The sequence below is a fragment of the Schistocerca serialis genome, chromosome 4, assembly GCF_023864345.2.
Source record: "Schistocerca serialis cubense isolate TAMUIC-IGC-003099 chromosome 4, iqSchSeri2.2, whole genome shotgun sequence".
Lineage (NCBI taxonomy): Eukaryota > Metazoa > Arthropoda > Insecta > Orthoptera > Acrididae > Schistocerca > Schistocerca serialis.
Window position 1 is genome coordinate 418,172,645 of NC_064641.1, and position 26,725 is coordinate 418,199,369.

The 26,725-nt window shown below is 48.9% G+C and overlaps 1 protein-coding gene across 1 annotated transcript in view; it reads left to right on the forward strand.

The window, feature by feature from the left end:
- Positions 1-23,802, forward strand: part of LOC126474502 (uncharacterized) — a 43,960-nt gene extending 20,158 nt beyond the window's left edge. The window contains exon 2 of the mRNA XM_050101972.1: positions 23,588-23,802. Within this exon, the coding sequence (XP_049957929.1) occupies positions 23,588-23,802 (215 nt within the window). The remainder of the gene's footprint in view (positions 1-23,587) is intronic.
- Positions 23,803-26,725: the final 2,923 nt, after the last annotated feature.

Consider the following 26,725-nt stretch of genomic DNA (forward strand, 5'->3'; position numbering starts at 1 on the left):
CCGGGGCCAACTCCTTACATCCAGGGCATGTGGGCTCGCTAAGGCTACCTCCACATGTGAGGACAGGACTATTCTACACCTCACGCCTACACACTCAGACCCCAAATAAGACTCCAAAACCTCTCCTGATCCCCCAGAGGATGGGACCCACCAACACGCGCCGGTATAAGGTGTCATAAGATACCCTGCTGTGGCACCTATCACAGAAGGTCTGGGTGGACAGGCTCAGATACTATCTCCAGGCCAGTGCCCAGACCGTAGTCCAGACACCAACTCAGAACCAAAACATCATTGCCCATCCTAGCGTGAGTACAGGCAGGCTTAAGACCAAAGGGCCCCCACCCAGTATAAGGTCGCATGTGCAACACTCAATCATTACGATCTCCAACAACACCCTCTAGCAGAATGGCGCACTGCCACTATGAGGCCAACACCATCGGGAGGGCACTGGCACCGGCGACACCCCCCCCCCCCCCCAACGGCCCATAGTACTTGTGTTAGCAGGATTACTCCTGCAACATCTGACAAATCAACGCCGAGGATGCTTGCGCACTACCTCTACCACACATCTGTTGCTGCCACCGGCGCCCTTTGCCCACATACATGGGATTGAGTAGACCAAATGTCAACTTTACAGGTAAACGCCATGTGGTCTGAACCGGGAAATTTTCATGGCCCGAAGAACCTTGGATACAAGTGATTCCCACGGTGTACATGGCCCAACACCTCAAACGACTTGCCCGCCATTTACCCGTGCTTGCTTGAATTTCTTCACATTGACATTCAGAGCACGGGGCAGAAATCACAACGTGTCAACACCCGCTAGGGCCATCGCAACGCTTTGTTTTAATTAGACAGTCGGATTCCATCAGTCTGTGCCAGTTCTGAGCCGATAGTTGAATAGCAGCCACATAGAATATGTGCAGAGGAGCACGCTAAGGCGGACGTGACCTCGCAGCAGGGAACATCCGTGGGAGGCCAAGTCATGGGACCGAGCTCGAATCCTGCATACAGGTTGAAGCATTGGGGCATGCACACCATGCAGGTGCGTGCATCCGCTGGCCAGGACGAGGCCGACCAATGGCGAGAGCAGACCACGCCCACGCTGAACGACCACACTTACCGGCACCCCTACAGTACTCTCCTCCCCCAGACCTGGCATGTTAGTGCTGACCCACTGCCCGATCAAGCTCAACACACCCCGATCCTCAGAGCCGGCCGAAGTGGCCGTGCGGTTAAAGGCGCTGCAGTCTGGAACCGCAAGACCGCTACGGTCGCAGGTTCGAATCCTGCCTCGGGCATGGATGTTTGTGATGTCCTTAGGTTAGTTAGGTTTAACTAGTTCTAAGTTCTAGGGGACTTATGACCTCAGCAGTTGAGTCCCATAGTGCTCAGAGCCATTTGAGCCTCAGAGCCAATACTTATCCCGAAGTTACGGATCCAATTTGCCAACTTCCCTTACCTTCATTATTCTATCGACTAGAGGCTCTTTACCTTGGAGACCTGCTGTGGATATGGGTACGATCCGGCGTGGCACCTCCACATGGTCCTCTCCCAGACTTTCAAGGTGCGAGAGGAAGGTCGGGACACAACCACAACTGTGGTGCTCTTGGTGTTCTGAACCCTATCTCCCAGCTAGAGGATTCCACAGAACTCGCACGCTCATGCAGAAAAGAAAACTCTTCCCTGATCTCTGGACGGCATCTCCGGGTCCTTTTGGGTTACCCGGATGAGCATCTCTAAAAGAGGGTCCTGACTTGTATCGGTTCCATTGCTGGCTTCCGGAATAGGAACTGGATTCCCTTTCGCCCAACAGGGGCAGCAGAAAGTGCATCATGCTATGACAGCCCCCATCAGCATCGGATTCCTCCTATGACTTAGGATCGACTGACTCATGTGCAACGGCTATTCACACAAAACCCTTCTCTGTGTCAGCCCTCCAGGGCTTCGCTGGAGTATTTGCTACTACCACCAAGATCTACACCGACGGCGGCTCCAGGCAGGCTCACGCCCAGATCCTTCTACACCCACCACCCTCATCAGGGCTTCATGGCCAGCTGGAAGGACCGGCCATGACTGCCAGACTATCAGCCAAGTATAGGCACGACGCTTCAGCGCCATCCCTTGCTTCAGCATATGTATTGTTGCACGCTCCTTAGCGGATTCAGACCTCCATGTCCACCGTCCTGCTGTCTTGAGCAACCAACGCCTTCCATGGTTTCATATGAACGTCGATTCGAGCGCCTTAACTCGGCTTTTGGTTGTCCCACAGCACCAGGTCTGCTTACCAAAAGTGGCCCACTTGGCATTCCGATCCAAGTCGTTTGCTCGCGACTTCAGCATATCAAGTACACCAGAAATCTCACCCATTTAACGTTGGAGAATAGGTTGAGGTCGTTTCGGCCCCAAGGCCTCTAATCATTGACTTTACCGGATGAAACTCGTACAAGCACCAGCTATCCTGAGAGAAACTTCGGAGGGAACCAGCTACTAGATGGTTCGATTAGTCTTCCTCCCCTATACCCTACTCTGAAGATCGATTTGCACGTCAGAATCGCTATGGACCTCCGTCATGGTTTCCCCTCACTTCGTCCTTTTGGGTCCCAATGTGTACACTCTAGGTGCGCCTCACCTCGCCATGAGGACGAGACGCCCCACGAGAGTGGAGGCTGCATTCCCGTGAAGGCCAGGGAATCCCAACCCCCCTCATCCCGTGCAAGGCGAGATCTTAAATTTCATTACACCTTTAGGTTTCGTACAGCCCAGTGATTCATGCACATGTTAGACTCCTTGGTCCATATTTCAAGACGAGTCGTGAAATTGTCCAAAAATGAAGTGCCACTGACGAGAGAAACCCGAGCCACCAGTGGCACAGGTCTGGGGCCGGGCCACGTAGGTCTCTCATATGTGAAGAACCGCGCGTACTTGCTGGGAGCCCGAGCGCCATAAGGGGCGAAACGACTCCTTCAGATATACCGCCAAGCAGCCAGCCAGTACACCAGGGCTCTGCCCAACAGACGCGAGCTGAGGCCCGTGGAAGGACAAGCTGCGCACCCAGGCTGTAGGCTGGAACCCAGTGGGTCGCAACACCCTACTAGTGGAGAAGTGAGGACCACCACACACCACAATGGCCCCACCCCACGGCGAGTGGAAAGACAACCGGACACGCCCCCCTGCGGATTGCTCCGCATGGGCGGCGGGCCCCATCTGCCGAGGGCGGTGGCCCGTGGACGGATGGGCGTGAATCTCACCCATTCAACATTTGGACTTCTCACATTTACCCCAGAATGGTTTCACGTAGTTTTGAACTCTCTCTTCGAAGTTCTTTTTAACATTCCCTCACGGTACTAGTTCGCTGTCAGTCTCGTGGTCATATTTAGTCTCAGACGGTGTTTACCACCCACTTGGAGCTGCATTCTCAAGCAACCCAACTCTAAGGAGAGGTCCTGCCGATGCTCGCACCAGCTGCTACGCGCCTGGCACCCTCTACAGGCTGTGACCTCATTCAAGTTGGACTTGGGCTCGGCGCGAGGCGACGGGGTAGTGGACCCTCCCAAACACCACATGTCACGACAGGGGGCAGCCTGTTGGCGCTGGACTCTTCCCTGTTCACTCCCCGCTACTTGGGGAATCTTTTCATCCGCTTAGAAATACGCCTTAATTCAGCAGTTAGTCTCGCCTGCTCTGAGGTCGTTGTACAAGTTATCTAGCGCCTTACCACCAGCCAACTGTGCATGTTACCGAGACAGTACTGGTATGTGACCCGCTAGGCGATGGGCGTGCATCACACGTTTATGGATACACGGCAGGCCCCCTAGGTAGCCACGACACTCCCAGGTCTCCAAAGCGGGACAAACGCCACACGCTCCAGTATACGTAGCCGACCCTCAGCCAGACGTGGCCTGGGAATGGAATCCATGGACTGCAATGTGCGTTCGAAACGTCGATGTTCATTTGCCCTGCTGTTCACATGACGACCCGTAATTTATTTTATTTTATTCATTTATTTATTGTTCCGTGGGACCAAATTAAGGGGAAGTCTCCATGGTCATGGAACGAGTCAATACATGAAATTATAACACGATATTAGAAACAGATAAAATTAAATATAAAAAAAAAACATTTTCAGGTCACAAGTAGTAGGTTTAAATAAAATCAACAATGTAACACTGGAATTTGCTTAATTTTTTTGCTCTCCCAGGAGCTCCTCGACAGAATAGAAGCAGTGAGCCATGAGGAAACTCTTCAGTTTAGACTTAAAAGAGTTTGGGCTACTGCTAAGATTTTTGAGTTCTTGAGTTCTTGTGGTAGCTTATTGAAAATGGATGCTGCTGAATACTGCACTCCTTTCTGCACAGGAGTCAAGGAAGTGCATTCCACATGCATATTGGATTTCTGCCTAGTATTAACTGAGTGAAAGCTGCTAACTCTTGGGAATAGGCTAATATCGCTAACAACAAACGACATTAAAGAAAATATATACTGTGAGGGTAATGTCAGAATTCCCAGACTATTGAATAGGGGTCGACAAGACGTTCGCGAACTTACGCCACATATAGCTCGAACAGCCCGTTTTTGAGCCAAAAATACCCTTTTGGAATCAGAAGAACTACCCCAAAAAATAATACCATACGACATAAGCGTATGAAAATATGCGAAGTAGACTACTTTTCGTGTTGAAGTGTCACTTATTTCAGATACTGTTCTAATGATAAATAAAGCAGCATTTAGTTTCTGAACAAGATCCTGGACATGGGCTTTCCACAACAGCTTACTATCTATCCGAACGCCTAGGATCTTGAACTGTTCTGTCTCGCTTATAATATGCCCATTCTGTCTGATGAAAATATCGGTTCTTGTTGAATTGTGAGTTAGAAACTGTAAAAACTGAGTCTTACTGTGATTTAGCATCAAATTATTCTCCACAAGCCACGAACTTATTTCATGAACTACATTATTTGATACTGTTTCAATATTACACATAAGATCCTTCACTATCAAGCTGGTGTCATCAGCAAACAGAAATATTTTTGAATCACCTGTAATACTAGAAGGCATATCATTTATATAAATAAGAAACAGCAGTGGCCCCAGCACCGACCCTTGAGGAACGCCCCACTTAACAGTGCCCCATTGGGACTGAACATCACTACCACTCTCAATATTGCAGAGAATTACCTTCTCCTTTCTGTTCTTAAAGTAAGAGGCGAAACAATTGTAAGCTACTCCCCTTACTCCATAATGGTCCAACTTCTGCAGTAATATTTTGTGGTCAACACAGTCAAAAGCCTTCGTTAAATCAAAGAAAACACCTACCGTTCACAACCTTTTATTTAATCCGTCCAAAACCTCACAGAGAAAAGAGAATATAGAATTTTCAGTTGTAAAACCATTTCTAAAACCAAACTGAACATTTGACAGCAAATTATGTGAATTTAAATGCTCCAGTAACCTTGTATATACAATCTTCTCGATAACTTTACCAAACACCGATGGCATAGAAATCGGTCTAAAATTGTCAACATTATCAATGTCTCCCTTTTTATAAAGCGGCTTCACTACCGAGTACTTTAATCGGTCAGGAAACCGACCACTCCTAAAGGAAAAGTTACAGATATGGCTAAGTACTGGGCTAACATACATACAATACTTCAGTATTCTGCTAGATACCCCGTCATATCCATGAGAGCTCTTGGTCTTTAGTGATTTAATTATTAACTCAATCTCCCTCTTGTCAGTATCATGGAGGAGCATTTCAGTTAACAGTCTTCAAACACTTTCTTCTAAGAGGTCTGTTGGGACTAGGTTTCTATTTAGTTCACCTACTACTCAGAAAGTGATTATTAAATACTGTACATATATGCGACTTATCAGTAACACGTACATTCCCACTACGCACTGATCATCGACCTGTCTCTGCAGACCAGCCACTTCCTTTATGACTGACCATATGGTTTTAATTTTATCCTGAGACTTAACTATTCTATCTGCATACCACATACTTTTTGCCTTCCTAATAACATTTTTAAGCACCTTACAATACTGTTTGTAATGGGCTGCTGCATTTAGATTTTGACTGCCTGCTTGTGCTAGTACCCTGTTTTGAACGTTCTAACGGAAAGCAACTTTCAAAGAGCACGAGAAAAGTCTTGAGAAAAGCATTATATTTATCGTCTACTGTATCAGCGCTATAAACATCTTGCCACTCTTGTTCCTTGATAAGGTTTACAAAGGTCTCTACAGCAACTGGATCAGCTTTCCTAAATAGTTGATGTCAATATTTAACACGTGTTGCAGCTCAAAAATCCTTTAGAGTTAAAATTTGTGCATCATGATCTGAAAGGCCATTTACCTTTTTGCTAACAGAATGCCCTTCTAGTAATGAGGAATGAACAAAAATGTTGTCTATGTTTGTTCTACTGTTCCCTTGCACTCTCGTTGGAAAGAATACGGTTTTCATAAGATAATATGAATTAAGGAGGTCTACCAGCATCCTCTTCCTTGCACAATCACTTATACAATTAATATTGAAGTCACCACATATAACTAAATTTTTGTATTTCCTATAAAGTGAACCAAGAACCTCCTCTAGCTTTAGCAAATATGTTGTGAAATCGGAGTCTGGGGATCTATAAATAACAACAGTTAGAAATTTAGCTCCATTAAATTTAACCACACCTGCACAACATTCAAACACCTTTTCAGTGCAGTACTTTGAAACATCAATTGACTCAAATGGGATGCCGTTTTTCACATACATGGCTACTCCCCCTCATCGCAAAGAGCTCCTCGAAAAGCTGCCAGCTAACCTGTATCCTGGTAAAGGAAGCCTCTGAATTATCTCCTTATTTAAGAAGTGTTCAGATATACCAATAATTTCAGAGTCAACATCTATAAGCAGTTCACTAACTTTATCTCTAATACCTCGTATATTTTGATGAAATACACTAATTCCCTCAATACTAGGATACCTAAGCTTTGTCGAAAGTGATTCCATTGTTAGAGAGACTTCCCTTCAGCAGGAATACCTATCAGCTGACTTCAATCTAAAAAAGGTGCAGCTCTAACACCCACTACTGCAGGAATTTTCCCATGAGTGATCCCACACACCCCACCTATGCTGTTACCTATAAGCTTTGCCAACCTCTCCTTCCCATACCTGTTGAGGTGCAGGCCATGTCTAGTGGAACCCGTCCTGCTGATGGACCGACACCACTGAAATGTGACCCATGCTTACTGTCATCAGGGCACCCCCAAGTCTCATGTTATTACGCCTGACGGCTGTATCAAGATGAGACCGATCGTGACGCTGAAACAGCTCCACGAAATGCACATTCGTGTTGCCAGTCTGAGTGGCTATCATTTCCGGGTCACCATCTATGTCATACTCCCCATCCCTATCAATACTATTACCAGCCCCACCCACAATCACTACCTGATACTCTTTAGTAAAATCCCTACATAACCCTCCTATGTTAACAGTCACCTGAGCCAATCCTGCATTAGGCTTTACAATGCTGGTGACCTGATACTCACTCCCCAGCACTCCCTGCAACTGCTGGCCTACACCTCTGCCATGAGAGCTACCTAACAGCAGAACCTTCTTCTTCCTCTTCGACTTTGCAACTGTTCTAGCCACCGTAACTACTGAGGTCTGCTGCATACTGCCTACATCTACAGCTACTAGAGATTCCTCTCCATTAGACTCTGACAGTTGGTCATATCTATTGCAAACACCAATAGTAAAACTATCTGAAAATCTTCTTCTCCTAGCAGATCTCTTGCCAACAGCCAGCTCCCATTCGCCAACCCCCTTCTTCAACGACCCACGAGCCGAGGGATCCACCATCCTGGGTGATCATTTTTAGTTTCCACTGTCTTTTTCAAAACAGTTGCATAGGCGGGACTGAGGCGTTTGACGGCCCCTGTTCCAGTGTTTTGTCCAACAGCCTCCACATCGGAGGGGACAGGCACTTGGGCGAAAGTCTTTCAAAACCGGCGCTAGGCGCCAGGTGCCGCTGGCCTGCCGCTCCAAAGCTTCAGCGCTGGTACCACACAACATTTGCGTTAGTTTTGAGAAGTATGCGTGTTTCCGCGTGCGGCGCACTGCTACTGCAAGCCATACAGGTAGCGTGTTACGCGACACGACACGCACATCGAAAGACATGCGGTGTAGTCGGTAGTGATACTTCCGCAGATTCACCTACAGAAACCTTGTTACGAATTTTACTTCTTCTATATGATCAAGTTTGGTCGTCTTTCCGGTATCATCGGCGACGACAGAGTCGATGCCGCGTATCAGTCTGAAGACCTCACTAAATCATTCAATGGGTAGTAGCGACGGGCGGTGTGTACAAAGGGAGGGGACGTGATCAACAGGAGCTTATGACTTGCGCTTACTGGGAATTCCTCTTTCATGGTGAAGAGTTGCAAGACCCAATCCCTAGCACGAAGGAGGTTCAGCAGGTTACCTCATCCTTTCGGCCTAGGAAGACACGCTGATTCCTTCAGTGTTGCGCGCGTGGGGGTCAGAACATCTAAGGGCAACACAGACCTGTTATTGCTCAATCTCGTGCGGCTAGAAGCCGCCTGTCCCTCTAAGAAGAAAAGTAATTGCTGACAGCACGAAGGATGTCACGCGACTGGTTAGCAGGCTAGAGTCTCGTTCGTTATGAGAATTAACCAGTCAAATCGCTCAACAAACTAAGAATGGCCATGCACCACCACCCACCGAATCAAGAAAGAGCTATCAATCTATCAATCCTTCCGGTGTCCAGGACTGGTGAGGTGTTCCGCGTTGAGTCAAATTAAGCCTCAGGCTCCACTCGTAGTGGTGCTCTTATGTCAGTTCCTTTCCATTTTAGCTTTGCAACCATACTTTCCCCAAAACGCAAAACTTTGGTTTCCCGGAGGCTGCCCACCGAGTCATCGGAGGAACTGTGGCGGATCGCTGTCTGGCATTGTTTGTGGTTGGAAGTAGGGCGATATCTGATCGCCTTCGATCCTCTAACTTTCGTTCTTGATTAATGAAAACATACTTGGCGAATGCTTTCGCTTCTGTTCGTCTTGCGACGATCCAAAAATTTCACCTCTAACGTCACAATATGAATGCCCTCGCCTGTCCCTATTAATCATTACCTCGGGTTCCAAAAACCAACAAAATAGAGCCGAGGTCCTATTCCATTATTCCACGCACACAGTATTCAGGCAGGTTTGCTTGCCTTAAGCACTGTAATTTGTTCAAAGTAAACATACCGGCCCACCGAGACACTCAATAACGGGCACCCTGGTAGGATTTCAACGTGGTCCGCCTCAGGACGCCCCACCAGCAGGACATCCGACAATACATGCCAGTTAAACACCGATGGGTGGTGAACCAACAGCCTGGGACACAAATCCAACTACGAGCTTTTTAACTTCAACAACATAAATATACGCTATTGGAGCTGGAATTACCGCGATGCTGGCACCAGACTACCCCTCCAATAGATACTCGTTAAAGGATTTAAAGTGTACTCATTCTGGTTACAGGGCCTAGGATGAGTCTTGTATCGTTATTTTTCGTCACTACCCCCCTGTGCCGGATGTGGGGAATTTGTGTGCCTGCTGCCTTCCTTGGATGTGGTAGCCGTTTCTCAGGCAGCCTCTCCGGAATCGAACCCTGATTCCCCATTACCCGTTACAACCATGGTAGGTGCAGGACCTAACATCGACAGCTGATAAGGCAGACATTTGACAGATGCGTCCCTGGTATGAGGACCATGCGATAAGTCCAAAGTTATTCAGAGTCACCAAGGCAAACGGACCGGTCGAGCCGACCGTTTGGTTTTGATCTAATAAAAGCGTCCCTCCCATCTCTGATTGGGAGTCTGTTTACATGTATTAGCTCTAGAATTATCACAGTTATCCAAGTAACGTGGGTACGATCTAAGGAACCATAACTGATTTAATGGACCATTCGCATTTTCACCTTAATGCGGCTTGTACTGAGACATGCATGCCTTAATCTTTGAGACAAACATATGACTACTGGCAGGATTGACCAGGGAGCTGCGTCAACTAGAGCTTAGAGCAGCTGGGCACCCGGGAGTGTGTCCCAGGGGCGTTCGCTCAATTATTCTGCAAACAGGAGGAGGCAGAGCTCCCCTGCATGATACACCTCGAAACCCACTCAGATCCTGGCGGCGCGCAGCGCCATCCTACGTACTTGGTCGGGTTCGAAATTGTCACACTCACCCTGATTTAGGCAAGTAGACGCTGTCAGTGTGACCACCCGTGCTCCCAACTGAGCTTGCCGCTGCCAATAGAGGCCCGGGAGCATGTTGTCGTGGGGTCGCCAGCGGTAGAAAACATGTAGCCACCCGCGGTGTCTGGCAGCTTCAACGCCAGCGCCACAATAGGACAAAATCCCACTTGGGTGGTAAAGTGAACTCTCCCAACACAACACACGCTCCAACACGTCCGCACAAGTTGCGATACAAACCACCAGCGATAACCGCGGTGGCGACTGGTCAGTAGACAGCGTCGCAGCGCCGAGTGCCGGGGGGTGGCCCACCCTCAACGCGCAGCTCTCAATCGGACCAGCACACTGCAGATTTCCACCGCGCTTAGCACCGGGTCTGCGAGAACCGACTCTGGCCGCACGGTGCCGCGCAGGGGGTGTGCCTGCGCGCAGCTGCGCTACCTGCTACCCCCTTTGGCCGGTGCGCCTGCCGGCTGCAGCGCGTGCCCACAAAGTGCACTGACACCACGCTGGGCGGCACCCCCTCACTGGCCGAGGATAGTCCCATCCCAGCCACCGCCGCGTATCGCTTCACACTCACATGCCCATTCATGTTCGTGAGTATGGCGGGTACCGCTGAAACAACCGGTTAGTAGCTGTATCGTTAGTCGCCATCACAGATTGAACTCCAGCTTGAACAACCCATCAACTACGGGTTTCTATTTTTCCATTTGCGTATCTTGGACAGTGAACGTTGACGTCCATCTCCATTTGCGAGCTCAATGGGTCTTGCATGCTTGTATGTTATGTGTCACGACATGCTACGTCCGCCCACATACACGTAGCAAAATGTGCACGCCGAGAGAACACGTGGAATGTGACCTGCATACGTATGCGGTGTCCGCCGCGTGACACACTGTCAACTGGCCTCCGTAGCATGTCGCAGATATGGAACTTGGTGCACCATGCTATCATGTTTTGTGAGAAGAGATGACTAAGTTGGAATACATGTGTCACTACATCAACAGATGGCTCACGTTGAACGCCATCCAGGGTGACACGCAATGCATTGGTCTGTTCAACCCACACGCCTCCATGGCGTACCACAGAGCAATCGAGAAGTAATGGGGAGACGAGACACGTAGCTTAGTGCACAACGTATGGACCGTGTGGTTCGCCTTTGTTGGGCGCAGCTGTTGTACGGTCACACGTGTGCCATGGTGTGTCATTCAGTACAATGTGTGGGTTAGGTGTACGACATCAGCAGACAGTGGACACAAGCCATACCACGACATAGAATGAGTGCTTCGGCGCGCAAATGCCAGTGAAAAGCTGCAAAGGGCATTGATCATGCACAGTTCCCCCCTGCGGGTTCGGGGGTAAGAATAGGCCTGCGGTGTTCCTGCCTGTCGTCAGGGGCGACTAAAAGGAGTCTCAACTGTTCCGGCCTACAATGTGATGGTCCCCTAAGGGGTTTGACTACTACATTTCTAAATTTTCCGTTAGTGCGTACCATTTCAGGAAGGACGCCTTACATGGTGCATTACATATCCATCTTGCCCTAAGATGTGACACATTCGTTATTGTCATGGAGCTGGACTTACATCGAGCTTCCAGGCACATTGGCTGCAGTGTGTTCTGGGTGGCATACATTAAATCTATTGTGCAATTCCATCCTTGCCCTTGTGTTATACACGGATATTCGACACCCAACATCCAGCACAGTAGCCAGTCTGTTATGGTGGGGTCGTCATGTACCCTCTTGGTGGTAGCCCCTGACTACACAGGGATCGCACTGCTGATGCCTGAGCTGCTACCTCCCCACGTATGCCAAGGAGTAGATGCCTATCCCTCTGGGGCATCAGGACCCCGGCAAAGGCCATCCTGCCAGGTGGTCTTTTCTGTGGCTGGGTGACGCCCATGTGGAGAGCACCTGGTTAGAATGGGTGGCATCAGGGCGGATTACCCACAATGAAGCGTGGCACATCATCTCTCGCTGGTGGGCCTGCACCAGCAGTCTCTAAGCAATCGAAGGGATGAAATATGTTCCGAGATCATTTCCCTCCCTGGCCACTCTATGGTAGGAACGTATAGCTAAAAAAGGCAGCGGAGATTATTCACCCTGGTACCTTGTCTGTAGGCGAGATGATGGTGAATTATTTATGTCAACGAAACCTCAGTTTTTTGTGGAACATATAGAGGACAAGTTCAGGGAGGTGGAGGGCTTGTCCAAAATGCGCTCTGGTTCAGTTCTCATCAAGACAGCATCCTCTGTCCAGTCACTGAGGTTTCTCGCTTGTGACAAGTTGGGGGATGTTTCAGTTAGCATCACGCCCCATAAGAGTCTAAACATGGTCGAGGGTATTATCTTCCACAAGGATCTTCTTCTGCAGTCCAATAGTGAACTACACGCCAACCTAGAACGACGAGGTGTTCACTTCATCCTGCGCGTCCATCGGGGTCTGAGGGATAATCAGGTAGCCACCAGTGCCTTCATCTTGGCCGTCGAGGGTGATGTCTTACACGAAAAGGTCAAGGTGATGGTTTACTGCTGTGATGTGAAATCATATATCCCTCCTTGGATGCAGTGTTTTAAATGTTGCAAGTTTGGGCATATGTCATCCCGATGTACTACCAGCATCACGTGTCGTGATTGTGGACATCCTTCACATCCCAATATTCCATGTGTCCCGACTCGTATCTGTGTTAACTGCGGAGAACACCATTCCCCCTGGCGGCCGAAGTGGCCGTGCGGTTAAAGGCGCTGCAGTCTGGAACCGCAAGACCGCTATGGTCACAGGTTCGAATCCTGCCTCGGGCATAGATGTTTGTGATGTCCTTAGGTTAGTTAGGTTTAATTAGTTCTAAGTTCTAGGGGACAAATGACCTCAGAAGTTGAGTCCCATAGTGCTCAGAGCCATTTGAACCATTTGAACCATTCCCCCTGCTCCCCAGATTGCAAGATTTTCCAGAAAGAACGGAAGATAATGGAATATAAGACCCTGGACCACCTGACCTACACAAAGGCTAGGCAGATATATGAGCGGCTACATCCTGTGCCAATGCCATCAACCTATGCCGCTGCTGCAACAACGGTTCTATCATCTTCAGTGTTGTCACGTAGAGTTGGCTCTCTGCTATGTCAGAATCCACTTGCCCCCTTGATTGTGGGGGGCACTTCACTTCCTGTTGCTCATGCTCCATCTACTTCAGGAGCAACACCACCCCAACCATCAGGGACATTAGTTCCCACATCCCAGCAGAGAAGCGTGAGACTTGTTTGGCTCCTCTCTCCAGGAAGGGGACGCTAGGGGGCCTCCCATCCCATGATTTGCCCAGTGCCAAAGCAGACACCCGCAGGTATATTTAGCAACCACCGTTTGCTGATCGTAAGGCCTCATGATCGTCGTCGCTGGTCATAGGGCCTCACGGTCGTCGTCCATCCCTGAGACTGACCCAGTGAGGCCCTCCCAACCAAAACCTCCAAAGGGACAGCGTGCAAAGAACACAAAGAAAAAGGCTCCCAAGAAATCTGACATTACGGTGCCACTCGTCCCACTACAACCTTCCAGTTCTGAGTCTGAAGATGAGGTGGAGATTCTGGCGTCCGCTGAGGACCTGGATTTCGCCGGTCTCTCAGATGCGATGGATAGCTATTGCACAGGTAGTCAATCGGTAGCAGCAGGGGCCCAGAAGGCGTATCTCCCTCCCCAGTCCCTTCACGCCTTTCTCAGCCATGGATAATGTCATCCTCCAGTGGAACTGCATCGGTTTCTTCCAACATCTAGCTGAGCTCCGACAACTTCTCAGCCTTCAGCCTATCTTCTGCATTGCTCTTCAGGAAACTTGGTTTCCAGCAATGCGAAACCCCACCCTCCTTGGCTATCGGGGTTATTATAAGAACCGGGCAGCTTATGAAAGTGTATCTGGTGGCATCTGTATCTATGTCCTTTACTCTCTTCACAGCGAGTCTGTCCCTCTACAAACACTTTTAGAGGCTGTCACTGTTCGGGTGTGGACGCCACAGGCTGTTACTGTCTGCAGTCTGTATCTTCCACCGGATGGTGATGTCCCACAGCATGTTCTGGCTTCGCTGATAGCCCAATTGCCACCACCTTCCCTATTACTGGGCGACTTCAACGCCCATAACCCTCTGTGGGGTGGGTCAGTGGCAACGGGTCGAGGTGGCACCTCTGAGAATGTATTGGCACAGCTCTACCTCTCTCTTTTAAACGATGGTGCCTTCACACATTTGAGTGTGGTGCATGACATGTACTCCGCCATCGACCTTTCGATCTGCAACCCTAGCTTCTTATTGTCTGTCCAATGGAGTGTGCATGACGACCTGTGTGGTAGTGACCACTTTCCGATCTTTCTGTCACTGCCACAACGTCACTCTTCTGGGCGCCTTTGCAGATGGGCTATGAATAAGACTGAATGGGACTTGTTCTCCTCCATTGCCGCTATTGAGCCTTTTTCTAATGAAGCCATTGATGCAGTGATTCACTCGGTCACCACCGGCAGTCTTACTGCCGCAGAATCTGCCGTTCTTTGTTCTTCTGGGTCCCCTCGGTGGACGACGGTGCCTTGGTGGTCGCCTGCGATCGCCGAGGCAATTAAAGATCGTAGGCGGATGCTCCAACGTTACAAGCGGTATCCATCTTTAGAAAACCTCGCCGCCTTTAAACGGCCCCGTGCCTGGGTCCGCCGCATCTTTCGTCAACACAAGCAGGAGTGCTGGGAACGGTATGTCCCCACCAGTGGCCTCCATGTCTCTCAATTGCAGGTCTGGTCCAAGATTGGACGCCTCTATGGCTATCGGACCCCTGTCAGCGTCACTGCACTGTCACTGAATGTGGCAATTTGTACTGACTCCGACATAATTGCCAACCGCTTAGCAGACCATTTTGCTCTCAGTTCCGCATTTGTGAATTACCCACGGCCTTTCCGCTCCATTAAAGAGCGGTTCGAACATTGGAGCCTTTCATTTCACACGCACCATCCTGAATCCTACAATGTCCCATTCACTGAGTGGGAATTCCACAGTGCCCTAGCTGCTTGCCCTGATACAGCTCCCGGGCCAGATCGCATCCACTGTCAGATGCTGAAACACCTCTGAGTGGACTGCCAGCGACGCCTCCTCGACCTTTACAACCGTATCTGGGTCGAGGGTGAGTTTCCGTCGCAATGGCGGGAAAGCATTTCTATCCACGTTTTGAAACCTGGCAAGAATCCATTGGAGGTGGACAGCTACCACCCCATTAGCCTCACCAACATTCTTTGCAAAGTTCCTCGAATGCATGGTGAGCCAGCGGTGGAGTTGGGTACTCGAGTCTCGGGGCATCCTGGCTCCAACTCAGGGTAGGTTCCGCAAAGGCAACTGTGCCACTGACAATCTGGTGAGCCTGGAGTCAGCCATCCATACGGCCTTTGTCCGCCGTCAGCACCTCGTCGCTGTCTTTTTTGACATGCAGAAGGCGTACGATACGACATGGCTCCATCCCATCGTCTCTACGCTTCATGGTTGGGATCTTCGGAGTCCACTGCCGATTTTTCTAGAAAATTTTCTGTCGCATCGTACCTTCCGCGTGCAAGTCGCGGCCTCCCATAGTTCCTCCCGAGTTCAAGAGAATGGGGAACCACAGGGATTTGTCCTCAGAGTCTGCCTGTTTTTAATTGCAATTAACGGGCTCGCTGCGGCAGTGGGAACGTCTGTCTTAGCTTCTTTGTATGCTGACGACTTCTACCTCTACTACAGCTGCATTGTCATTGCAGCTACTGAACGTCAGCTGCAGGGCGCTATCCACAATGCACAGTCTTGGGCTGTAGCGCATGGCTTCCAGTTTTCGGCTGCCAAGACCTGCGTTATGCATTTCTGCCATGGGCTTATCTTGCTGGCGAACTTCTTGCTGTGGTGGAGACGGATTGGTTTTTGGGTGTGGTTTTTGGTTCCCAGTTGACTTGGCTCCCACATATTTGGCAGCTTAAACAGATATGTTGGAGGCATGTTAATGCTCTGCGGTGCTTGAGCCACACCAGCTGGGGCGCCAACCGATGTACCTTCTTACAGCTCTACCAGGTGTTAATCCAGTCCTGTCTGGATTATGGGAGCCTGGCTTATGTTTCCGCATCCCCATCTGCGTTGCCGGTGCTGGACCCAATCCTTCACAGTGGGATCCGAATTGCTACTAGTGCTTTCCGGACCAGCCCTGTGGATAGCATACTTGTGGAGGCAGGTGTCCCTCCACTGCGGTTACGGCGTCAACGTTTACTGGCCGCTTATGCTACGCATGTTTGTAGCTTGCCCGGGCATCTTAATTATCGTCTACTGTTTCCTCAGTCAGTCGTCCAACTCCCAGAACGTCGGCGCCGGTCGGGTTGTACAATCATGGTCTGTGTCAGAGGGCTTCTCTTCAAGCTTGTGGTTTTCCCTCTTCCACCTACTTTCCAGGCCCCTCTGCGTACACGCCCGTGGTGTGTGCCCTGCCCTTGCCTTCGGCTCGAATTGGCACAGGGCCTGAAGGACTCAGTCCTTCCGGAGGCCTTCCGCCGCCGCTATCTTTCCATCCGTGCCACATATCAGGTCTCTGGCGTCGTTTACACTGATGGTTCGATGGTCGCTGGTCATGTCGTCGGTTATGCTCTGACTCTAGGGGACCATTACGAACAACATTCATTGCCGGCTGGCTGCAGCGTTTTCACTGCTGAGCTGGTCGCCATCTTTTGTGCCCTAGAGTATGTCCACTCCTGCTCAGGTGAGTCCTTTGTAATATGTAGCGACTCTCTGAGCGGATTACGAGCTATCGACCAGTGTTTCCCTCACTCTCGTCTGGTGCTAGCTATCCAGGAATCCCTCCAGACTCTTGCCCATTGTGGCCGCTCTGTGGTCTTTGTGTGGACTCCTTGCCATGTTGGGATACCCGGCAATGAACACATAGACTGCCTGGCCAAACAGGCCACCTGTGAACCAACTCTGGAGGTAGGCCTCCTGGAGAGTGATTTGCGGGCAGTCTTACACCGTGCAGTTCTCTCGCTTTGGGACGCTGAATGGCTCGATCTGATCACACCTAATAAACTCTGTGCTGTCAAGGAGACGACAGCTGTGTGGCCATCATCCATGTGAGCCATTAGCAGGGACTCAGTCGTCCTTTGCCATCTCCGTATTGGACACACCCGGCTGACCCACAGATATTTACTGAGCCGTGGGTACCCGCCTCTCTGTCGGTGCGGGGCTGTTTTGACGGTGGTGCACATTTTATTGGCCTGTCCGCTTTTAGCTGTGGTCAGGCAGACATTTGCGCTGCCTGATACACTCCCTGCCCTTTTAACAGATGACACTGCCATGGCGGGCTTAATTTTGCGTTTTGTTTGGGCAGGGGCTTTTATCACTTGCTCTAAATGTTTGTCTTTATTTTGTGCTGAGTCTGGCCTTTGGCCTATGGTTTTAGACTGAGTTTTTAATATGTTTCTCGGTGGTTGGCTTTTCGTTTTTTTCTTTCTTGTCGGCCAACCACTATCACACTCTGTGTGATTTTACTTCATTTTGTCTGGTCTTTGTCTAAGTTTCTCTTGTCCTGTGTCGCCTGTCATCTTTTCCTTGTTCGTTTTTATTCTCCATGGGTGTTTTTAAGTTTTGGAAAAAGGAGACTGATGACCGTAGCAGTCTGGTGCCTTTAATCCCACAAACCAACAACCACGCACAGTCCTGACCGACCAGCATGAGAAGGCAGGGGGTGATGTACGTCCTGCTGGCGTAGACGTTACAGTGGATAGTGTGAGCATGTGGAAAGCAAGTAAAACTAGCAAGGCATTGACATGAGGGTACACACCATAACATGAAGTGATACGCAGGTCACCAGAGACACCAATTGCCAAGCCAGGAGAACCCCATCCGCCGAACACAACTACAACCAGGCAACACATGGGAGCCTGCAGTGGGGTACCAGGCCGATGCACCCTCCTTCCAGTGGTGTTCGTCAGCAACGAAAACCGTTTATGGTGTTGTATTGGAGTTGGTTGGTCCCACTTGCATCAGCCGCAACACATCTGGTGTCATCGGTAACCATACGTCAGCGTGAGTAGCGAACCGGGAAACTATGTTGAGAGGATTGTGGTTAGGCAACGTTACGTTAATTTAACGATTCGTATTACAATGACAGAGCAGGTTAAGCCACAACATGGGTTAGGTTAACCCACAACATGTGTTGGTTTAAGCCAAAATGTGTGTTAGGTTACCCCACAATGTGGGTTAGGTTAAGCTACAACGTGGGTTAAGTTAAGGCACAACTTGGGTTAGGTTAAGCCACAACGTGGGTTAGGTTAAGGCACAATGTGGGTTATTTTAAGCCACAATGTGCGTTAGGTTAAGCCACAATGTGGGTTTGGTTAAGCCACAATGTGGGTTAGGTTAAGGCACAACTTGGATTAGGTTAAGGCACAACTTGTTGTAAGGGAGCGTGCATGGGGACGAGGTTTGGTTATAGTGAGGATAGTGGTTGGATGCCTCATGAGCTATGTGAAATCAGGCTGTATGTTTGGCCTATGTCAGGCGGCGCGCCGGTTCCGTGGGTGCAGTGGGGGAGTGGCAGAACTGTGTCTTTCTTTCCTGCCATTGCTTATGTCTCGTGGCACGGTGTAGTGTGGTGATGTTTGGTGCACCCCTATGTAGGACATGTGTGGGTGTTGGTGGGTGATGTGAGCAGTGCTGCTTGTCAGCAGAGTGGGACATTCTGTCTTTTGAGTGGACCTCACGTTGTGGTTGTCGTAGTGTGGATTGTGAAATGTGGCGGAGAGGATGCACTGGATGTTGTTCCAAGATGGTGTGTAAGTGTAGTGGCTGTGTCTGTTACAGGCAGAGAGTACTGTTTCATAGAGTGTGTAAGTGAAGTGGGGTTCACATTGTGTGCACCGACTTTAGGCGTGTGTAGGGACAGCGGGAATTAGCTATATGGGATATAACTGTTCATGAACTGGATGAAATAGGTGTGGTCTGTAGTTTAGGAGTGCGGAAAAGGTCGCCGTGCATCTGCTGTAGTTGTGAGTTGGGCACGGGGTGGAGCATGTACAGGTGCTGGTGGAGTGGTTGTCGGTCGACCACTTGTTACGGCACGGACACTGGAGTTCGGGCACCTGTGGTGGACAGAGGGTGCAGGCTTTGTGGGCACGGTCGTAAAATGGGCACTGTAGGCGACATCGATGGTCATGGTTTCAGAGACTAATGGATGGCGGTATTGTGTGTGGTGTGTTCGACATGGTGGACGTATTGTTGTCAGATCCTCGTAGATGGAGGTATTACATGTGGTTTCGTCATATGTTCATAGATGTTTCGGCAGTATGGTGGGCATAGTTTCTTGGGATTCCTATAGATGGAGTTATTGTTTCTTGGCTCCATGTGGATGTATTTTAGTCACATTCTCATAGATGGCTTTGTTGTGCTTTTGGGTGGCATTGTCGACATCGTTGCGTCGGAGTCTGATAGGTAGCAGTATGGTGGCGTCATGAAATAGGGACGTGAGTGGCGTGGGCATTTCTCAGATGGCGGTATCGTTTGTTTTTGGAATATTTGTTGTGGACGTTAATGTGGTGATTACGAGATGGAGCGCGAATGCGTTGTATATGTAACGTATGTCAGCATTGTGGGACAGTTATTTCTTTACACATTTACTTATTGATGTTATTTATTTGGTTTATTCATGAATTGTCTATTTATTTTGTGATTTCCTTGATGTGCATACAAATGTACTGATAGTACTGTGTTTACTTTCTATTTCGTTTATTGTGAGGCTGCGTAATACCTCTATGCACCGTCCTCACCCTGTCCTCTGCAGGCGACGCGCCCCTACAGACTTATCCCCACCCACACTAACCGCCCCGTGGACTTGCCAATTACACACACTATCCCAAGTCTATTTTCTTACAAAACTTCATGTGTTATTATTTTTATATCACATTAATGGTCTATGGTATTGTAGGTCACCGTACTGCGGTGTACACTGTGTTACACACGTCGCTGGGACGACGCTGCCGCGACCACTGCACGACACCCACCCAACACCGCTGCCTCCACGCGACGCTCCGAACAGTGGCCCGACACCGTCCATCTGCACCCAACTACTGGCATCCAAAGCGATACACTGTCCCGACATCGAAATATAGACACCCATGGTCGACCGGTAGAGGCAGGGCGGCGCCGGGAACAGATCCCAGACAGCGCCGCCCGAGTGCCCCGTCCTTCAAACAAGTTGGGCCTGTATGGCGCGGCGCCAAGTGGGTCGATCGCGCCTAGTAAAGTCACGTATTTTCGAGCCTTTCGACCCCCGGGACTCCTTAGCGATATCGTTGCCACAATGGCTAGACGGGACTCGGCCTTAGAGGCGTTCAGGCTTAATCTCACGGATGGTAGCTTCCCACCAGCGGCCGCTCGGCCGAGTGCGTGATCCAAATGTCCGAACCTGCGGTTCCTCCCGTACTGAGCAGGATTACTATCGCAAAGACACAGTCATCAGTAGGGTAAAACTAACCCGCCTTACGACGCTCTAAACCCAGCTCACATTCCCTATTAGTGGGTGAACAATCCAACGCTTGGCGAATTCTGCTTTGCAATTATAGGAAGAGCCGACATCGAAGCATCAAAAAGCGACGTCGCTATGAACGCTTGTGCGCCACAAGCCAGTTATCCCTGTGGTAACTTTTCTGACACCTCTTGCTGGAAACTCTCCAATCCAAAAGGATCGATAGGCCGTAAGGCCGTGCTTTCGCAGTCCCTATGCGTACTGAATATGGGGGTCAAGCCAGCTTTTGCCCTTTTGCTCTACGCGAGGTATCTGTCCTCACTGAGCTGGCCTTAGGACACCTGTGTTATTCTTTGACAGATGTACCGCCGCAGTCAAACTCCCCGCCTGGCAGTGGTTTTTTTTTTCTTTTTTACGTCGAGGTTTACAAACAAGCCCATCATCTAAGTTATTTAAGTTGGCTTTACTATGCACTAGACAATTCTACATCAGTTAACAATTCATAATTAGTGATTTTAGTTTCTAAAACACAACAGAATTATAATACAAAGGGAAATAATCTGGCCACTTAGCCACTCCTGGGCTTCCAGGAGCGTTGCCCGACCCAACGACTTGGAGGTGGGCCAGTTTCTATTACAGCAAAACCACTGCACAGTAACATTACATCCCTCCATTACCTTTATGTTCACAATACATTTTACAAAGCATTTTCTACATTACTTCCTTATTAGTAACACTACCTGCGCTAGTGCGCCTACTGCTACAACTATTGTACAACAACATGGACTACTACAAGTATTTACAAGTATTTACAAGTCAACTACGGTTATAAGATCACTCTGTGTATTTGTAATTTTTTGATACATTGTTGGACTAAGTGCAAGGGCTTCTCACACCTTGGCTAACGTCCCGAGGCGTCCACCTAATCTATTTCACAATAGATAGGGGAGCCTCTCCTACACGACCTTCAAGCCCTCTAACACCGTCCTGTCCCTAGTTAGTGTTCTGTCCGGGCAGCAGCGGCCAGACCATCGGACAGCCTCTCCCCAATGGACTTGAACTCCTGCCCACTGCGGCGGCCAGGCCATGGATCCACCAGCCACCTGCGACAGAGCTGTCACCTTCTTTATGTAAAGTTCCTTTTTAACTGCCAATGCTTCTCAGTTACTTTGCTGAGAAGCAAGGCCTTTTTCCCCTATGTTTTCGTCAGTGGTGATATTGAACAAAAATTCTTTTGGCATGTTGCGACGCCTTATCAAGTAATCATTGTAGGACTACATATTTCTCAGGGTCCATAATTATATCGTTCATTTGTACGTTATCTAGTTGTCTTCTCTCATCCGATACAGCCTGTGCAAAGTCATGGCACTCGAATGCAATGTGTTCAGGCATCCCAATTGGGACACCACAGACACACTCCGGCGTAGGCCGACTCCCTATCCGATTTTAATAAACCGGATAGGGGCCATGTCCAGTGAGGGAATGGACTACCTCTTGTGAAGCTTCTCTGGTAATTCCGCCTTGCATGCCGCATAGACTGCCAGAGCCTGGTAAGCTCTGGAGTCCATGGCGCCGTCGCCTTGCGGATGAGCCGCCTTTTTAATGGTATTGCAACAGCTAAAGCCGACTTAATAGAGGCTGTAAGGGCCTCTACTGCTGCATCGATATCAAACGGTCCGTCACCCAACTCTGGAGGATTGCACTCCGACTCTAGCAGCTTCCAATTGGCCCTTCCATAGTCATACTGCGTCACCCACTCCTCTGGCATGTCTTCCATTCTGAAAAGAATTTGAAACTCAATTACATTATGGTCACTGACAGTTAAACCGTTATGTACCATCCAGTTTGTAATTCTATTTGTAAATTTTCTCGTTCTTAAAGTAACGTCTATGTTAATTTCAACACCAACTCTATACGTAGGCGGATTACCAGGTATATTTTCTACATGCAATTGAAATTCCATAATGAAATCTTCCATAGCGCTACCTCGTACATCTGCCTGGAGACTATGCCAGAGGAGGGACTTCGCGTTACAGTCCATTGTTAATACTACTGGGTTTCCTTCTAAGGATCTTAAAATTGTTGTAAGCTGTTGTAAGTAATGATCTATGTGTTCACAATATTGACAATAGACATTAACTAAATACAGACAAGTTTGCAGCACATTCAATTCTACAACAATAACATATGTGTTGCAAAACTGTGTTAATATGGTTGTTTTAATTAATTTATTAAAAATAACAACTGCTGCCACAGGATTCTCTCCAAACGTTATTACCTGCGATGTAACTGGAAAGCCAGAGACGCGGCCAGAGATAAAGTTTGGTTCTTGGATTGTTAGAACGTCTAAAGTATGCTCCTCCGCAAGCTTTCGCAGTTCTTGTGTTACGAGAAAGCTTCGCATTGCATTTATCCGTGCTACTCTTAGGTCAGTCATCAGGAGGGTATCTCGTGTAAACGTAGCTGTTAGGAAACTGAAGGGAGGGAACAAACATTACCCTTCCGTACATTTTCACCATCTCCTTATAAATTTTTTGCAAACTGAATTCCCCCCCCCCCCCCCTTCTTCGGTAAACTTCTTTGACCAATTTCAGTAATTCCTCATGCTCAAAAGGCAAGTTGACCGATGCCAACTGAGTACAGTCGATATCCTCCAGAGTTGGGAATGTAATTCTGTACCCATCTGGGTGCCCGACCCGCACAAGCTGTCTAAGAGCCACTGTAAGCATTAACGGATCTTCTAATTTGCTAAGCTTCATCGCATGTTCACAAATTACATAAGTATCGTTAGGAGAACAATTTTTATAAGTCTTAATGGCTGGGGAGCTATCTGTTAAAGTTAACGTTTCTACAGAACCAACACCAGAAGCCAAATTTTCTACTGAGTCATTAAATGTGTCATTCCGGCCGCCTGTGACGATGGAAACCACCGCCACCTCAGCTCGATCACCGCCGTCGGACCCGCGCCGCTCCGGCCCCTGGACGGAGTCCGCCGCACCAGAGGACGGCCCAGCCGCACCCGCCGACGCATCTGCAAGAGAAGTTTGTGAGGCCCTCAGCTTCTGCTAGCGTTCTGCATCCTTCGCCATTTTACTTGTTGATTTATGCTTTGGAGCCTTTTTATGGGTCTCCATAATCAGTTCGTTGTATTAACCTTTGTAGTAACAGCTTGTATGTAAAGCACTACCTACCGGGGGTGTTACATGTACGTTTTCGATACTTACATGGGATACCGTTCGCCGGCAGTGATTGATTTGGACAGTTTTTCCTCTCATGTCCTTCTTCTCCGCAATGAGCGCAAACACGGTTTTTGAATTCGCAGTACTTAGCCACGTATGTTTAGTCTTGACATTTAGTGCACTTTGGCAAGGCTGTATAGTCCTTGATTGAAAGTGCACGTAACCAATGTATAATCTGCCAGTCTTAATTATTATTTTTCGTATTTCTGGATCCCCTTCCGCCACATGGTGGACAGTGGATTTGTCTCTGGGTCCTGCCTTGAATCGTAATTAAAACGTTTCATGAAAGTCCTGCCTTGAAAATTTCTCTTCAAAATTTTGTATATAAATGGCCTCCAAAATGTCATCTTGATTCATGTACACAGGTACATCATAAATCATCATCAAGGGACGTCTTTTCCGCGGTTTTTCACACACAAAGTGTTCTTTTAATTTTACGTTATTCAGTGGTTTGTCACTGTCTTCTGGCGTGGCTACTTCAACAATCAAAGCATTACGAGTGTTCTGTACTGTATTGATCTTGATTTTGTCAGCTTTTGGGTCTATACTTTTTTCAAAATTTTCTCGCACCTCCGTATGTCCTCACCCTTCTTGGGTTTGACAAACGCGGTCGGCGACGCCTTTTCAATACTTCGTTTTATTGTGTCCTGTACTGTTGTCTAGGGAAGTGTGGCAGCCGCAACTGCGGCATATGACTGAACTGGTTTTTTCAACTCTTTCCTGAGTCGTTCATTTGCCTTTTTTAGTTCCGCATATTGACCTTCAACGTGGGCATGGGCTAGAGCCCAATTCGCAATAGTCTCTTCTAGAAGCTTGATTTCCTCTGAATTAATTTTTCCATGTATCACGCTACCTTTCAACAAGCAGAGGTAGCGCGAATGTCTTTCTATTACCGACATATCGTAACTTTCTTCTAATGCCGTATTAGAAGCCATGGGCTCCGAAAGCGCCGATTCACTCTCCGTATTCTGAGCCATAGTTAAGAAGAAGAGTGAAAAATTTGGGGCCCGTCTGGTACCCTAGACTGGAACCTCTGGCATTGGGGGAGGCTAATGGCAGCTCGCCCACCGGTCTCACCTCTGGACCAAGGGCACATTTGAGCTGCAAGGTTAAGTGTGCCGCTTCCAGCACCCTCGTCCTCTTTGACGGCCTCACCATCGAGGATTTCATCCATCCCTTCCCCAGCAAGTGCACCCCACACTCCAGGAAGGCGGATTCACCCTCCGTACTTTGGTCCCTAATTGGCCGAGCTCCCACGCAAGGCCAAGGACCCAGTCCTACTCAGGTGCCAGGCCGGTCATGCAGACGTTCGGGGGTCTGGACTCATCTAACCTAGCTGGGGACATGTCACCATGCCCCGGCTTGGCAGATCATGTCTCGGGAATCCAGAGACACAGCAAAGGACACTTGACGGCTCAGGCTGGAATCCCACTCTGGCGAGCCAGGCCGTCAGAACCACTGGGCAAGATGTTCAGTGCACTGTCACACCCCTAACCTTCGGTCGCCCGAAGGCTTAACATCTGCACCACATGAAGGCGGGCAGGGGCACTTGAGAAAGAGATGCTATTAGCGCATCCTTCCCCAAAGCTCAAGAACAATGGCGACCGGAAATCCGACGACTAGATCAAGAACCGACCTAGAGGTGGCCGGATCGCCACGTCTCGCGCCCTGATGTCTATTTCCCGCTGACCTGAAAAAAAGTCGACTAGGAGGCGAGGACGGCACCATGACAGCACCATCCAAGCCCACCAAGTGACTTTCCAGGCAGCATGAGACGCCGCAGACAGTAGATATTGACTTTTTTTTCCATTGAATGCAACGTAAGACCTGCTACCTAGAGATTACTAAAGCAGTTCATACACATGAAAAATTTATTACATTATTGGCATGAGTGAATTACATAATTACCATTAGTTTTCAGCCTTCTTTCCCTCATCTCTGAGTTACCCGTACCTAGGACCGTGGACCCGGGCTGCTGTTACATGCCAAACCACTTCCAATACAATCATTTCAATTAATTAATTAGTTATAAATGAAAACCTAACTACCAAGAAAATAGACTGGAGTGCAAAAGAGGAAGCTAGTAGAAGTGTAAAAGACCCATCACCAACCTAACCTACCTCAAAATCTAATACAACTTGGCAGGTGCCTTGTCCATCAAATCTGTACCTCATGTACACTTGCGAAGGTCTAGGTAGATCTTCAAGACCTGGCATCCCATGAAGCACCAGTCTTGTGTCACATACTGAGAACTACATCCTATCCACATAGCCACGACATGGAAAACATCAGAATAATCTCTGGCAACAATCATGTCGTGACAAGCCCAGGGTGTGTGCCAACAGTGTCTTGTTAAGCATGAAATCAAATTAACTACAATTTAAACGCAATTATTAACGTACTAAATGTAGTGTAGCATTGAAAATGCCTGAGGTACTAGCTAAACCAGATAAGACAACACTCTAAATCTCATTGTTCATCGCCGTGAATCTCTCTGCAGCACCCCGCTATCGCCACGCCCGTCGCCGCCATCTGACTCGTCGCCAGACTCAGAGGAAACACGTTCCTGAGCCCGACGATCCGCCAGATAGGCGGCCCGCGCGCGGCCACGCGGAGCGTACCACAAGAAGCGACGGCGATTATGAATGTTCATTGATACAGATGGGGTTCGTTCTGTAGCATTTCCTTCATCTGGGGAACTCCAACGCCGTGCTCTCGTCGCCACTGCAGGTCTCAGAACTGCTGCATCTGCG